The 14,727-nt window shown below is 41.2% G+C and overlaps 1 protein-coding gene across 1 annotated transcript in view; it reads right to left on the reverse strand.

Annotated features, from left to right (window-relative positions):
- Positions 1–14,727, reverse strand: part of SLC3A1 (solute carrier family 3 member 1) — a 28,869-nt gene that overhangs the window by 3,500 nt on the left and 10,642 nt on the right. Inside the window, exons 5-8 of the mRNA XM_089653929.1 lie at positions 9,670–9,789; positions 4,851–4,975; positions 4,181–4,382; positions 2,380–2,559 (exon numbers count right to left, since the gene is read on the reverse strand). Of these exons, the coding sequence (XP_089510055.1) occupies positions 2,380–2,559; positions 4,181–4,382; positions 4,851–4,975; positions 9,670–9,789 (627 nt within the window). The remainder of the gene's footprint in view (positions 1–2,379; positions 2,560–4,180; positions 4,383–4,850; positions 4,976–9,669; positions 9,790–14,727) is intronic.

The raw sequence follows: 14,727 nt of genomic DNA on the forward strand, positions 1-14,727 counted from the left end.
ATCGAATGCTAGGCGTATTGTAACACTGAGAGACAGAATAGCAAAAAAAAATTCAAAAGAAATGCATGTCTAACAAATTATGCACTGATTTGCATGTTCATGAGGGAAATAAGTATTTGATCCCCTATCATTCAGCAGGATTTCTGGCTACCAGGTGTCTTTCATACAGGTACCAAGCTGAGATTAGAAGTCTCTTAAAGGGAGTGCTGCCAATCTCATTTTGTTACCTGTATAAAAGACACCTGTCCACAAGAGCAATCAGATTTCAATCTCTCCACCATGGCAAAGACCAAAGAGCTGTCCAAGGATGTCAGGGACAAGATTGTAGACCTACACAAGGCTGGACTGGGCTACCAAACTACCAACAAGCAGCTTGGTGAGAAGGTGACAACAGTTGGTGCAATCATTCGCAAATGGAAGAAACACAAAACAACTGTCAGTCTCCCTAGGTCTGGTGCACCATGGAAGATCTCACCTCATGGAGTGTCAATGATCATGAGAACAGTAAGGAATCATCTCAGAACTACACGTGAGGATCTTGTCAATGATTTCCAGGCAGCTGGGACCACAGTCACCAAGAAAACAAATTGTAACACATTACGCCGACAAGGACTGAAATCCTGCAGTGCCCGCAAGGTCCCTCTGCTCAAGAAAGCACATGTCTGACGTTTGCCACTGAACATCTGAATGATGCAGAGGAGGACTGGTTGAAAGTGTTGTGGTCAGATGAGACCAAAATCGAGCTTTTTGGTATCAACTCAACTCACAGTGTTTGGAGGAGGAGGAATACTGCCTATGACCCCAAGAACACCATCCCAACTGTCAAACATGGTGGTGGAAACATTCTGCTTTGGGGGGTTTTTCGGCTAAGGAGACAGGACAACTGCGCATCAAAGGGACGCTGGACGGGGCAATGTACCGTCAAATCTTGGGTGAGAACCTTCTTCCCTCAGCCAGGGCATTAAAAATGGGTTGTGGATGGGTGTTCCAGCATGACAATGACCCAAAACACACGGCCAAGGCAACAAAGGAGTGGCTCAAAAAGAAGCACATTAAGGTCCTGGAGTGAAGGGAGCTGAAAGTTCGAGTTGCCAAATGTCAGTCACCAAACCTTAATGACTTGGAGAGGATCTGCCAAGAGGAGAGGGCCAAAATCCCTCCTGAGATGTGTGCAAACCTGGTGGCCAACTACAGGAAACGTCTGACCTCTGTGATTGCCAACAAGGGATTTGCCACCAAGTACTAAGTCATGTTTTGTGAAGGGGATCCAATACTTATTTCCCTCATGAACATGCAAATCAGTGCATAATTTGTTAGGCATGCATTTGTTTTGAATTTTTTGTTGCTATTCTGTCTCTCGGTGTTACAATACACCTACCATTCGATTTGTAGACTGATCATTTCTTTGTGAGTGGGCAAACATTCAAAATCAGCAGGGGATCAAATACTTATTTCCTTCACTGTACAATCTCCTTGTGTCTGGGAGGGGGCTGTTAGAGCCCCTTTTTAACACCTATCAAGAGGACCACAATTGCAGAAGCATATCATTTTAGTCTGTAGATTCAACATGTATTGTGACATGCAGCAAACACCATTTTTAGGGTGTCAGAAAAAAAGTGTTACTAGACAGTTAAAGTGTTACTAAACCCACAACAGTAAAATCAGTCTGTATACGCAGTAAAGCATGCTTTGTATACTCACTGTGGAACCTAAGGGGTTAATCCTCCGCACTGTGTAAAAAGGAATTTTATCCTATCTTCTCTGATCCTCCCCTTTTTTTACTGTTTCCAATTCATATGCTGATAGAACAGAGCCTTGGGGGCAAGCTGCCCATGTTCAGTTTGGTGTGTATTGCTAGATATTTTGTTTTGTTCTTGGGAAAGTGCATGTGAACAGCACAGGGCCAATCAGAACTGTCCAGACAGAGGGTCAGGGGTCATGCAGCCTCATAGGACAATTAGGGGAAAATGAAAAAACTCCTACTACAAGCTTTAAGTAGTGCTCTGCTGTACACTGATAGAAGTCACAAGACTGCTCTTACTGCTGATGAGAAAAGGTATTTAGCATTTTTTTTTTATACTGAAAATAATTACATTTTCACGTTCTGTGTACTGTGGGAAACCAGATATAGTGAATTCAGGGTCCTGGGAGACCAGATATAGTGAATTCAGGGTCCTGGGTTTAGTAACACTTTAATTTACTGGGGAACTTTTTTAATACGTATTTGCCTTTGATGACATCCTGCATTTTGTGCTGGTTGCCATGGGACATCAGAACCCACAGCAGAGGTAAGGAATGTGCTTTACCCCCAATATGTGCCCAGGAGTGAATCTGGCTCCTCTCAGACCTATGATTATGTGATAGTATATGATTACTTACAGGATCATATTCACCAGACAGGTAGGAGTTTTCATTGAGTGCTTGGTTATCAACCATTCCCAGTTCTTCTCCATAGTAAGTTGTTGGAGTGCCAGGCAGAGTCAGTAGCAGCATGTTAAGCACATTTACGTAGTCTTTCCCCACCCGAGATGCAATGCGAGAATTTCTGGAGCTTCCAACCTGTGATTTATGGAGAACATGGAATCAGACTCGATCACACCTGTACATCCCACAACACTTATGAAAACTGAACTGTCACTTATGGTAAAGTACAATATTTTTAAATACTAGTACTAGACATGTGCAGAACGAAAAAATGTGATTCGATTCGTTAAGTTTCTAATTTCGTTCTGTTGAATTCATAACGAAATTAGTTTCATTTTCGACTGGATTAAAATTTTTCCAATGGATTCAAAGTATTCAGATTGAATCTGAATCAAAAATATCAAATTGATCCGAATTCATTGTGAAGAATAGCTGGCTCTGACAGCACAGTGTCTAAATGGTTAGAACTTCCGCCTGGCAGCACTAGGGTTGCTGGTTCGAATCCCAACCATGGCACCACCTGCCTGGAGTTTGCATGTTCTCCCTGTGCCTGCGTGGGTTTCCTCCCACACTCCAAAGACATGCTGGTAGGTTAATTGGCTCCTGTCTAAATTGTATGAATGTGAGTTACGAACCTTAGATTGTATGCCCCTTGAGGGTTAGGGACTGATGTGAATGTACAATATATATGTAAAGTGCTGCGTAAATTGACGGCGCTATATAAGTACCTGAAATAAATAAAGATCTAATTAGGATTTAAAACATTTTTTTTAGAAATAGCTGGTTCTATTCTATTCGAAGTTCACATTTCGGAAGATAGTGATATTCCATTCCTTTATTTTCTATTCTGTTCTTTTCTATTTTATTCGAAATTCAAACTTTGGAAGATGGCTATATTCTACCACTAATACACAGTCTTTGAAGGAAATCGGCAATAGTCAGCAATATGTTTATATTTTGAATTTGTTTTCAAATTCAATTTAATTTGAATTCCAGATAAAATTTCGTTTCATTACTTTGGATTCGTTTAAAATCGTTACTATTGTATTTCGGATACCTACGAATAACGAATACCTTGTCCAAATTTCAAGTCTGAATGAAACAATTAACATCTGTCCACTTAGTACTTACATTTCTATAACCTAATACTGTCCTATATGGGGAATTAACTTTTAAAACTGAGAAAAATGAGGTTAGTATTGTTGAGACCTTCCACGGGTGGAAGGAATGAAAATTGCTCAATTCAGAATCCCTCCCACACCGATATTCTGTGGGCAGAACACAATGACTAGAGCTAGCTAGCGGTTATAGCCACCGGCAGTAATCACATATAAAAAATTCCGACAGGCTGGTTGTACCCAAGCTGATCAATGGATTGATTAGGGTACAACCAGCCTGCCCATAGATGGATTAATTCTTGGCTGGTTTAGCATGGACTGGATGAGATTAAATCTATCTATGGCTTGTTTTTACTTCTCTTTCCCTATCCAATCACAGTCTTGGCCTAGCTGTATTCGTTTTTATCACTCAAGGACTTTCCAAGTGTTTCAGAATTTTCCACTGTACAAACAAGAATGGTCCTTTAATCACGTGTCCTGCTGCCCTAAGGATAATTATGGTATATAGGTATGTTCTTACCATCTTATCTATATTGCTATTTACTGCTTGCTTAACAATCTTAGTACCTGTTCAGATTGCTGTTATAAAATCGTTTAGTGGAGATTTATGATATTTTGTAGAATTTTTATGGCCTTACCATCCAGTGTGGCCACTTTCCTTTAGGCATAGACTTCATCCATAGATCCACTATATTATTTATTAGGCTCCCAGAGATATCTTTGCTCAGGTCATGCAGGTAGAAGTTGAGAGGAAAGTCAGCTTCTTCGATGAAGGAAGTTCCATAATACATCATTGTTTTTGCCACCGCGTTCTGATCATTGGATTCTGCTCCCATAAACCTGTAGGTGAAACCACATCAACAAACTATCAGGAAAATTTCCCATTATACCAAAAAAAAGGGGAGGGGTCTGTTCTCACTCTGTGTGGGAGCCTTTGGGGTGGTGGGTTTTCTTTTTTTCTGAAAAATACCTGGCCTGGTGTAAAATTTAACCATGCACCCTCCATACTCTGTATGGGCAAAATGCTTGTCTAGGGGTTCCCCATTTCTCTGCTCTCTACTGGGATGTGGGTGGGCCCCCAAATCCTCACATACAATGCAGGACCATACCAACAAGTCATAGTTTCAGGGATAATGAGAAACTGGCTGAAAAACGCGCAGGGCTTTTGGTCCTAGAAAGGTCCTCCTTGTTCTTGGTTCTTCAAGAATCTAGTTGGATGCTAATTGGGTGCCCCAGATTAAAAAACACAGATAACTGAGAGGTTGCTACGAGTGATTGTGAGACAAATCCAGAGTCAACCAACCCTACCTGTAGCGGCCAGGCTCTCGGCTGAATTTATTCATGGCCTGGCGGAAGTCACGGAAGGTGTCATGCATCCCAACTTGTGTTGTAGTATAGTCGTGGTAGAGGTCTGAGTAAGAGGTGACTGAATTCTGAAAAGACAATATCAGGAAAGTGAAGCCGGCCATACACGGGTCGAATTCCAAAATAATTTTCTTTCTTTTTTAAGAATTTTCATTGGAATTTCGCACCATTAGTGGGCCATAGAATCAGCCAATTTTCAAGCGACTATCAAATTTGAGTGTTCGGGAATGTTGGAAATATTTTGAAAAACAAACATATTTCTAATCAATGATGGGAGAATTATGCGAGAAATGTAATCGAAAAAGAAATGAACATGAGCTGTGACCTGGGAAGAAAAGAAAATTCTTGGCCACGAAAATTCTTTTCTGTAGCAACGAGGTAAAATAAAAGGCTTGGTTGGTCACATTTCAAAATCAATAGTAGCACCATCGGATTAAAAATGCACGAAAATCTCGATTTTCTAAAGAAAATTTGTTGGGAATTTGACCCATGTATAGCCTGCATTAATCTGCAAATATCAAGTATCTAAATACCAGAGCAGATTTAACCACTTCAGCACCGAACTCTTTCACCCCCTTCCAGTCCAGGCCGATTTTCAGCTTTCAGTGTTATCACACTTTCAATGACATCTACTCAGTCATGCAGCACTGTACCCAAATGAACCCAAATTACATTTTTATCATTTTTTTAGACAGAGTTTTCTTTTGGTGGTATTTAGTCACCGCTGAATTTTTGGAATTTTTTCATTTATATAGCAAAAAATAAAGGTTTTTAAAAGCACGTTTTTCTTAGCTTTCTTTGCAAAATTTTAGAATCCTTCTTCATAAATTTAGGCCAAAATGTATACTGCTACATTTCTTAAAGCTGTCCATAACACTGCCCCAAACTACATCACCGACCTGATATCCAAATACCACCTAAAACGTACTCTCCGCTCCTCACAAGACCTCCTTCTCTCTAGTTCCCTGGTCTCCTCCTCCCATGCCCACCTACAGGACTTCTCCGGGGCTTCACCCATCCTCTGGAACTCCCTACCCCAATCCATCAGACTATCACCTACTCTCCTCTCCTTTAGGCGCACCCTGAAAACCCATCTCTTCAAGGAAGCCTACCCCGCCCTCTGCTAATTGCTGATCTCCTCCACTCTTCCTACCACTCCATCCCCCACAGCTATTCCTCCTGTACCACTATCCCCTCCCTCCTAGATTGTAAGCTCCAAGGAGCAGGGCCCTCGATCCCCTCGTGTATCACATTGTATTGTTATTGTACTGTCTCGTGTATTGTCTCCCATTGTAATGTACAGCACTGAGCGAACTGTTGGCGCTATATAAATACTGTATAATAATAATTTCTTTGATAAGAATAACCCAAATCAGTGTGTATATTATTTAGTGGGGTTGCACAAATAATGTTTTTTTTTTACCGGCAAGTATGAGTTCCGATACTTTCGGTTAAGTACTCACCACTGCCGAGTACCGATACCTTTGCAGGTATAATAAGATGCGGTTTCCTGCACAGCTCCTGTGTGAACCCAGACTTGTCATAGTGACTTTGAGCCTGAGTTCACACTGGAGTGGTGCGAGGAACCTCCCTGCATGACAGGATCTCCGGCTCCGCATGGACAGAGCTGACTATCAGCACTGCAAGGAAAGGAGAGAAAGTCATGGGAATTTTGAAAGTGATCCATGGTGGACCACTTTTTCAAAGGTCAAGTAAGCAGCAGTTGTCAGGCTTTCAGGAGGCAATCCTGCGGCCTCCTAAATGCGTGTTTTTTTGTTTGTATTTTTTGCAGCATGGCAGTTTAACCACTTGCCCTCCAGAGGATTTCCCTTCCTTCCTGACCAGGCCATTTTTTGCAATATGGCGCTGAGTTATTTTAACTGACAATTATTCGGTCATGCAATGCTGTACATAAATTAAATTTATGTCCATTTGTTTCCCACAAATAGAGCTTTCTTTCTTTGTTATTTGATCACCTCTGTGTTTTTTTATTTTTTGTGCTATAAACAATTTTGAGAAAAAAAATATTTTTGACATTTTGCTATAAAACATATCCAGTAAAAATTTTTTAAAAATCACATTTCTTAATAAATTTAGGCCAAAATGTATTTCGCGACATGTCTTTGTTAAAAACAAAAATCCCAATACGTGTAAATTAATTGGTTTATGTGAAAGTTATAGCGTTTACAAATGGCGGTATATATACTGGAATTTTTTTTTCTTTTTATACTAGTAATCGCGGCGATCAGCAACTAATAGCGGGACTGCAGCCATTGACATCCCCAGTGACATTAATACAGTGATCAGTGCTAATAAAAAGCACTGACACTGTACTAAGGACAATGGGCAGGAAGGGGTTAACATCTGGGGCAATCAAAGGGTTAACTGTGTGCTGTTTTACTGTGTGATTTACTACAGAGACATGCTGCTGTGTATTTCTCTGCTGTGCATTGCGGAGAAGTACACAGCAGCATGTTACTGCTGGAAGGAGAGAGATCTGTGTTGTTTACACACAGGTCTCTCCTTTGTCAGTGATACTCAGTAATCGGCAGGTGCCAGGGGGAATCTCCAGCCGGGACCCGGTGATCGACATCTGTAGCCACCAATGGCAGCGCTGGTAGGGCGGCACATGCCCCTTTCCCATAAATGCAAAATCACGTATATATACACGTGATTTTCTACCGCCCTGTAGCAGTAGTTCTGTTATAGGGCAGTCAGAAGCGGTTAATATGGGGCTAATGTGCGGTTACCACCCCCTGGCTGCCTGTGTGAAATAGGCCTTACTCTAGGTTCAAACCTAATCATTTTCTGCAGCGTTTTGCAGAAACGCAGTACAGTCCATTTAACATGATTTCCTATGGGATAGGTTCACATCACATCTCTGCGTTTTCACCTGGTGCTTTTTTGGAAAGGGTCAGGGACTTTTTTTTTTAACACAAAACACGTTTTTTTGGTTCTATAGACTTCAATGGGAACGCTGCAGAAAAGTATGTATTGAGTTTTTGCTGCGTTTTGCATTTAAAATCTGCCTAGCAACAAGAAAAATAAATTAAATGTGAAAAAAAATGCAAAATGCATAAAAAACCACAGCAAAAACGCAAGTGCAAAAACATTAAACACAACACAATGCAGAAACACATCAAACGCAACCTGCATAGGTGTGAACCTAGAGTTAGAGTAAAGCAGGGGAAGCTGTTTACTACACCTTGGGAAGAGAGTTTTTTTTACTTGATTCATACCAGCTCAGTTATGACTAACAAAACTAGTAAAACCTTTATATATCCATTAGATAGGCCGTACATTGAGCTATTTTTCTTGAATTCAAATTGAAAGTGATTCTATACCCACAACAGTGAAATCAGTCTGTATATGCAGTAAAGTATGCTTGTTATACTCACTGTGGAACCTAAGGGGTTAATCCTCCACATTGTGTAAAAAAGCTATTTGATCCTGTTAGAGCAGCAGTGGCAAGTCTGCACATGCTCTGTTTGGTGTGTATTGTGAGAGGTTTTTTTTTTTTTTTTAGGAGAGTGTATGTGATTAGCACATGGCCAATCAGCGCTGTCCAGACAGAGGGTCAGGGGTCATGCAGTCTCATTTGACAGTCAGAGGAGAATGAAAACTCCTCCTACAAGATTAACCAGTGCTTGGCCAGACACTGCTAGCAGTCACAAGACTGCTCTAACTGCTGATGAGAAAAGGCATTTAGCAGTTTATATTTACTAAAATAATTGCATTTCTATGTTCTGTGTACTGTGGGGGACCAGATATAGTGAATGCAGGGTCCTGGGAGACCAGATATAGTGAATGCAGGGTCCTGGGAGATCAGATATAGTGAATGCCGGGTCCTGGGAGACCAGATATAGTGAATACAGGGTCCAGGAAAACCAGATATAGTGAATGCAGGGTCCGGGGAGACCAGATATAGTGAATGCAGGGTTCGGGGAGACCAGATATAGTGAATGCCGGGTCCTGGAAGACCAGATATAGTGAATGCAGGGTCCTGGGAGATCAGATATAGTGAATACAGGGTCCTGGGAGACCAGATATAGTGAATGCCGGGTACTGGGAGACCAGATATAGTGAATGCCGGGTCCTGGGAGACCAGATATAGTGAATGCCGGGTCCTGGGAGACCAGATATAGTGAATGCCGGGTCCTGGGAGATCAGAAATAGTGAATGCAGGGTCCAGAGAGACCAGATATAGTGAATGCAGGGTCCTGGGAGACCAGATATAGTGAATGCCGGGTACTGGGAGACCAGATATAGTGAATGCAGGGTCCAGGGAGACCAGATATAGTGAATGCCGGGTACTGGGAGACCAGATATAGTGAATGACGGGTCCTGGGAGATCAGATATAGTGAATGCAGGGTCCAGGGAGACCAGATATAGTGAATGCCGGGTCCTGGGAGATCAGATATAGTGAATGCGGGGTCCTGGGTTTAGTAAAACTTTAAGTTATATCTGTAATGTTTTGTTGGGGTTATACTGAACTGCTGAGTTTACGTGATATATAGCTATTCTTCATAAACGGCAGCAGTGACTCACTAAAACATCGGTGTAATAAAAGCAACCAATTTGTCTTCCCTATCCTCTACTGGAAGTCTTTTAAGTGCCCACAGTGCGAATTGTGCCATCTATACATTCATATACTGTATAGGAGACAAGCATTTCTACTTCATTTTCCCCAACAAACCTTCAACAGCTAACCATTTTTATGGGATCATTTACATTACATATGGAAAACATGCAAGCACTTACCGACTCTTGAAATTTATTGACCTGGGGCTCATCCCGGAGGTGCTCAGCTTCAAGAAGGAACTTGGCAGCATCAATTGTAAACCCATCAACACCTTTCTCCAGCCAGAAAGTGATAATATCCTATTAAAACAGATTTATTCAGTTGCTGGAAAACCACTAACAAGTGGAATAAGTTAGTTGTGTTTCACAATAGTGGCACGTTGGATTTTTCCCTGCAATTACTTTGTTGAATTGGAAACTCAACTGCGAGCAGATCTGAGCATCTTAAACCCTTTTTCAGCTTTAGGAAGGATAAAGTCCTAGAGCCTTTGCTTTGTATTGCTCCTCGTGCCCATTGGATTAAAGTTGATCTAAAGCCAAAATTTTTGAAAATATTTTCCTTGCATCCACATGGCAGCATATATGTAGTAGAAATCAGCATGCCGTCATGGACTGGCACCAATTTTTCATTTTCCTGGTGCCAACATGGCAGCATACTGGTTTATGCCATGGATTGGCACCAAGAAAGGAAAAGTACGGTAAGTATGTGATATATTTTCCATTTTGATGCCTCCTGAAGTCTCCTATCAAGCTTTTTTTTGCCATCTGGATTTCCAGAACAAAGTTAGATTACTACTCTGTTTCTGTTTGGGTGACAACTCAATTTTTTTTCTTCTTTTACTTTCTGCCCCAGTCCTAATGGCCATTAGACAAAATGGGAGCATATCACCCTTTGAGGACATAGGCAACATTACAACCCTGACAGAGGTTCCAACTTCTTATCAGTCTCTTCAAAACCCAGAAATTAATGAAAAGTCAGAAGACGGTTTCCAGGAATTGCAGTGACCTTTGATTTACCCAACTCAAGTCCATCTGTGTCATTCATAAAAAGTTAATCATCATAAATCAGGGAATGTTCTTTATCATTTTTAAAGGCTCCTCGCAAGAACTTGACGCCATTAAGCAGTACTAGCAGCATTGCTATATGTATAATTATCACTTAATAAGAAAACCATCAGGTGTAAAGTTCAGCAGTTTTCATGTAACTGTTTAACAAGCTGATTGAAGTGTAAACTTATTAACCTTGCTGATATTTCAGTGAATTCTTCATGTTATGATGGGATGCAAGGAAGTGTAAAACAAGATGTCAGCCTCTGACAAAAGACAATATAGACCTTATATAAAATTATGGTCAAGTGTCATCAAGTTGCGGGAAAGCTAAAATGATTCTACAAGTGGTATTCATTAAACTATTGCTACATCAATTATCTATAGTATAAGGCTCACTGGAGCTTACAGCAACATACTGACTAATGTCCCTACCTGGGCTTTTCCTGCCATGACGGAACCACAGATGACCCTCTCTAGAGTCAGTATACAAAAGATTGACACCTGCTCTTCTAGCCGCATATTCCCTCATTTCAGGAGGTATAATGAGGGAAAGAGCTGGACCATTCCATTTCAATCATTGTTGCTGTAACGCATAGCGCTCTGTAAGATGCATTGTGGTGCCATTCTGGTTCACACCAGATGCAGTCCAGTGCATTTGTATTCTGCATCAAAAACTCATGGACAGTGTTTAACCACTTGTCCTCCAGAGGATTTACCGCCCCCACTTCCTGTCCAGGCCATTTTTTGTGATACGACACTACGTTACTTTAACTGACAATTGTGCGGTCTGGCAACGCTGTATATCAATTAAAATTATGTCATTTTTTACAACAAATAGAGCTTTCTTTTGGTGGTATTTGATAACCTCTGCGTTCTTAATTTTTTGCGCTATAAACGAAAAAAGACCGATAATTTTGAAAATAACTATATTTTTAACTTTTTACTACAAAACATATCCAATAAAAAGATTTTAAAATCAAATTTCTTCAGAAATTTAGGTTTTGTTTCCTTCAAAATGTATTCTGCTACATGTCTTTTGCTAAACAAAATTCCAATAAGTGTATAGTAATTGGTTTACGTGACCGTTATAAGGTCTACAAATGGTGGTGTATATATACTGGAACTTTTTTATATTTTTATACACAATGGGGCAAAAAAGTATTTAGTCAGCCACCAATTGTGCAAGTTCTCCCACTTAAAAAGATGAGAGAGGCCTGTAATTGGCATCATAGGTAGACCTCAACTATGAGAGACAAAATGAGAAAAAAAATCTAGACAATCACATTGGCTGATTTGGAAAGAATTTATTTGCAAATTATGGTGGAAAATAAGTATTTGGTCAATATCAAAAGTTCATCTCAATACTTTGTTATATATCCTTTGTTGGCAATGACAGAGGTCAAACGTTTCCTGTAAGTCTTCTCAAGGTTGGCACACACTGTTGCTGGTATGTTGGCCCATCCTCCATGCAGATCTCCTCTAGAGCAGTGATGTTTTGGGGCTGTCGCTGGGCAACACGGACTTTCAACTCCCTCCAAAGGTTTTCTATGGGGTTGAGATCTGGAGACTGGCTAGGCCACTCCAGGACCTTGAAATGCTTCTTACGAAGCCACTCCTTCATTGCCCGGGCGGTATGTTTGGGATCATTGTCATGTTGGAAGACCCAGCCACGTTTCATCTTCAATGCCCTTGCTGATGGAAGGAGGTTCGCACTTAAAATCTCACGATACATGGCCCCATTCATTCTGTCCTGTATATGGATCAGTCGTCCTGGTCCCTTTGCGGAGAAACAGACCCAAAGCATGATGTTGCTACCCCCATGCTTCACAGTAGGTATGGTGTTCTTTGGATGCAACTCAGCATTCTCTCTCCTCCAAACACGACGAGTTGTGTTTCTACCAAACAGTTCTATTTTGGTTTCATCTGACCATATGACATTCTCCCAATCCTCTTCTGGATCATCCAAATGCTCTCTAGCAAACTTCAGACGGGCCCGGACATGTACTGGCTTAAGCAGGGGGACACGTCTGGCACTGCAGGATCTAAGTCCCTGGTGGCGTAGTGTGCTACTGATGGTAGCCTTTGTTACGTTGGTCCCAGCTCTCTGCAGGTCATTCACTAGGTCCCCTGTGTGGTCCTGGGATTTTTGCTCACCATTCTTGTGATCATTTTGACCCCACGGGGTGAGATCTTGCGTGGAGCCCCAGATCGAGGGAGATTATCAGTGGTCTTGTATGTCTTCCATTTTCTAATTATTGCTCCCACAGTTGATTTGTTCACACCAAGCTGCTTGCCTTTTGCAGATTCAGTCTTCCCAGCCTGGTGCAGGTCTACAATTTTGTTTCTGGTGTCCTTCGACAGTTCTTTGGTCTTCACCATAGTGGAGTTTGGAGTGTGACTGTTTGAGGTTGTGGACAGGTGTCTTTTATACTGATAACAAGTTCAAACAGGTGCCATTGATACAGGTAATGAGTGCAGGACAGAGGAGCCTCTTAAAGAAGAAGGTACAGGTCTGTGAGAGCCAGAAATCTTGCTTGTTTGTAGGTGACCAAATACTTATTTTCCACCATAATGTGCAAATAAATTCTTTCCAAATCAGCCAATGTGATTGTCTGGATTTGTTTTCCCATTTTGTCTTTCATAGTTGAGGTCTACCTATGATGCCAATTACAGGCCTCTCTCATCTTTTTAAGTGGGAGAACTTGTACAATTGGTGGCTGACTAAATACTTTTTTGCCCCACTGTATAATAGTATATATGTATATATATATATATATATATATATATATATATACACACACTAGTAATGGTGGTGATCAGTGACTTATAGCAGGACTGCGGCAGGCATTCTGACACTGGGTGGGAACTGACTTGGTATCACTGACATCTCCAATGACACTAATACAGTGATCAGGGCTAATAAAAAGCACTGACACTGTATTAATGGCATTGGGTAGGAAGGGGTTAACATCTGGGGTGATCAAAGGGTTAACTGTGTGCTGTGTGTGTTTTACTTTGTCTGCTGTTTTACCTTGGAGACATGCTGCTTTGTATCTCGGCTGTACAGAGAGATACAAAGCAGCATGTCCATGCTGACAGGAGAGAGATAAATGTTGTTTACACACAGATCTCTCCCCTCTCAGCCCTGCCGACAATCACCGAGTCCAAGCCGGGACCTGGTGGTTGACATCCCCAGGAACCAATAGCTGTGTGGGTAGGGGCACACACGTGCGCGTCCCCTCTTACCCAGCAATGCAAATCACGTATATATAGCCATGCTGCCCTGTAGCAGTACTTCTGCTATAAAGCGCGGGGCAAGTGGTTAACATGGATTCCAAAGGCCCTAGTTCACACCAGTGCAGTGTGTTCCAGTGCAGTCAAGAAAATTAGAACGTTACATTTTTTTTATATTGAACGCAACAAAATGCATCAAAAAAAGCACCAAAACATACCTGTCTTCAGTTGAGATGAAGCAAAAAAAGAAACACACTGAAACACATCAAACATGCACATGCAGTAGAACATCCAGAAAGCAGAAATTGTGGTGTGAACCAGTCCTAAATGGCAGTATGTGCCTCCTAATGTACTGCAAGTCCCTACAATACATGTACTATGCACTGGGGTGTACTGCAAAAAAGTGGTTGTAAACCCTCCCATATACCCAATGAAGTGACTGGCCTCAGGAGATACACAGAGATTAAACAAATCCTCCTACATAAGTTGTACCCTACAGTCTTCTCTCCTCTACATCCATTCAAAGTCTGAAATTCATAAAGCATGTCTGAGCTGTCAGAAAAAAAGGGAGCAGAATGCTGAACTTACATACTGTAGAGCTCAGTGAGAAGAGCTCTGAGAGCTGATTGGTGTCAGGAAAGCTCATCAGAAGTGATTCATACAGATAGCAGAGGAATAAGACAGACAGAAATCACACTTAGTGCTCTTAATTGAGGCAAGTACACACTATAGAGGGATATGCTTTGTTCATATTTCATATCTGAGGTTTACAACCACTTTAAGTGCAAATCAATTTTTTGTTCCATTTTGCCATGTGTCTGCAGCCGAATGCAAGTAAGTGGGCTCATTTAACATAATGCACATTCACATGCAAGCAGTAATGCACCACAAAGGAAAACGCCCTTTAATATTACACAGTTGTATAATTAGAAGTATTTAATCACATTCAACTAG

This window comes from Staurois parvus, unplaced genomic scaffold (genome assembly GCF_062004578.1).
Source record: "Staurois parvus isolate SC_StPar_1 unplaced genomic scaffold, SC_StPar_1.0 ptg000727l, whole genome shotgun sequence".
Taxonomy (NCBI): Eukaryota; Metazoa; Chordata; class Amphibia; order Anura; family Ranidae; genus Staurois; species Staurois parvus.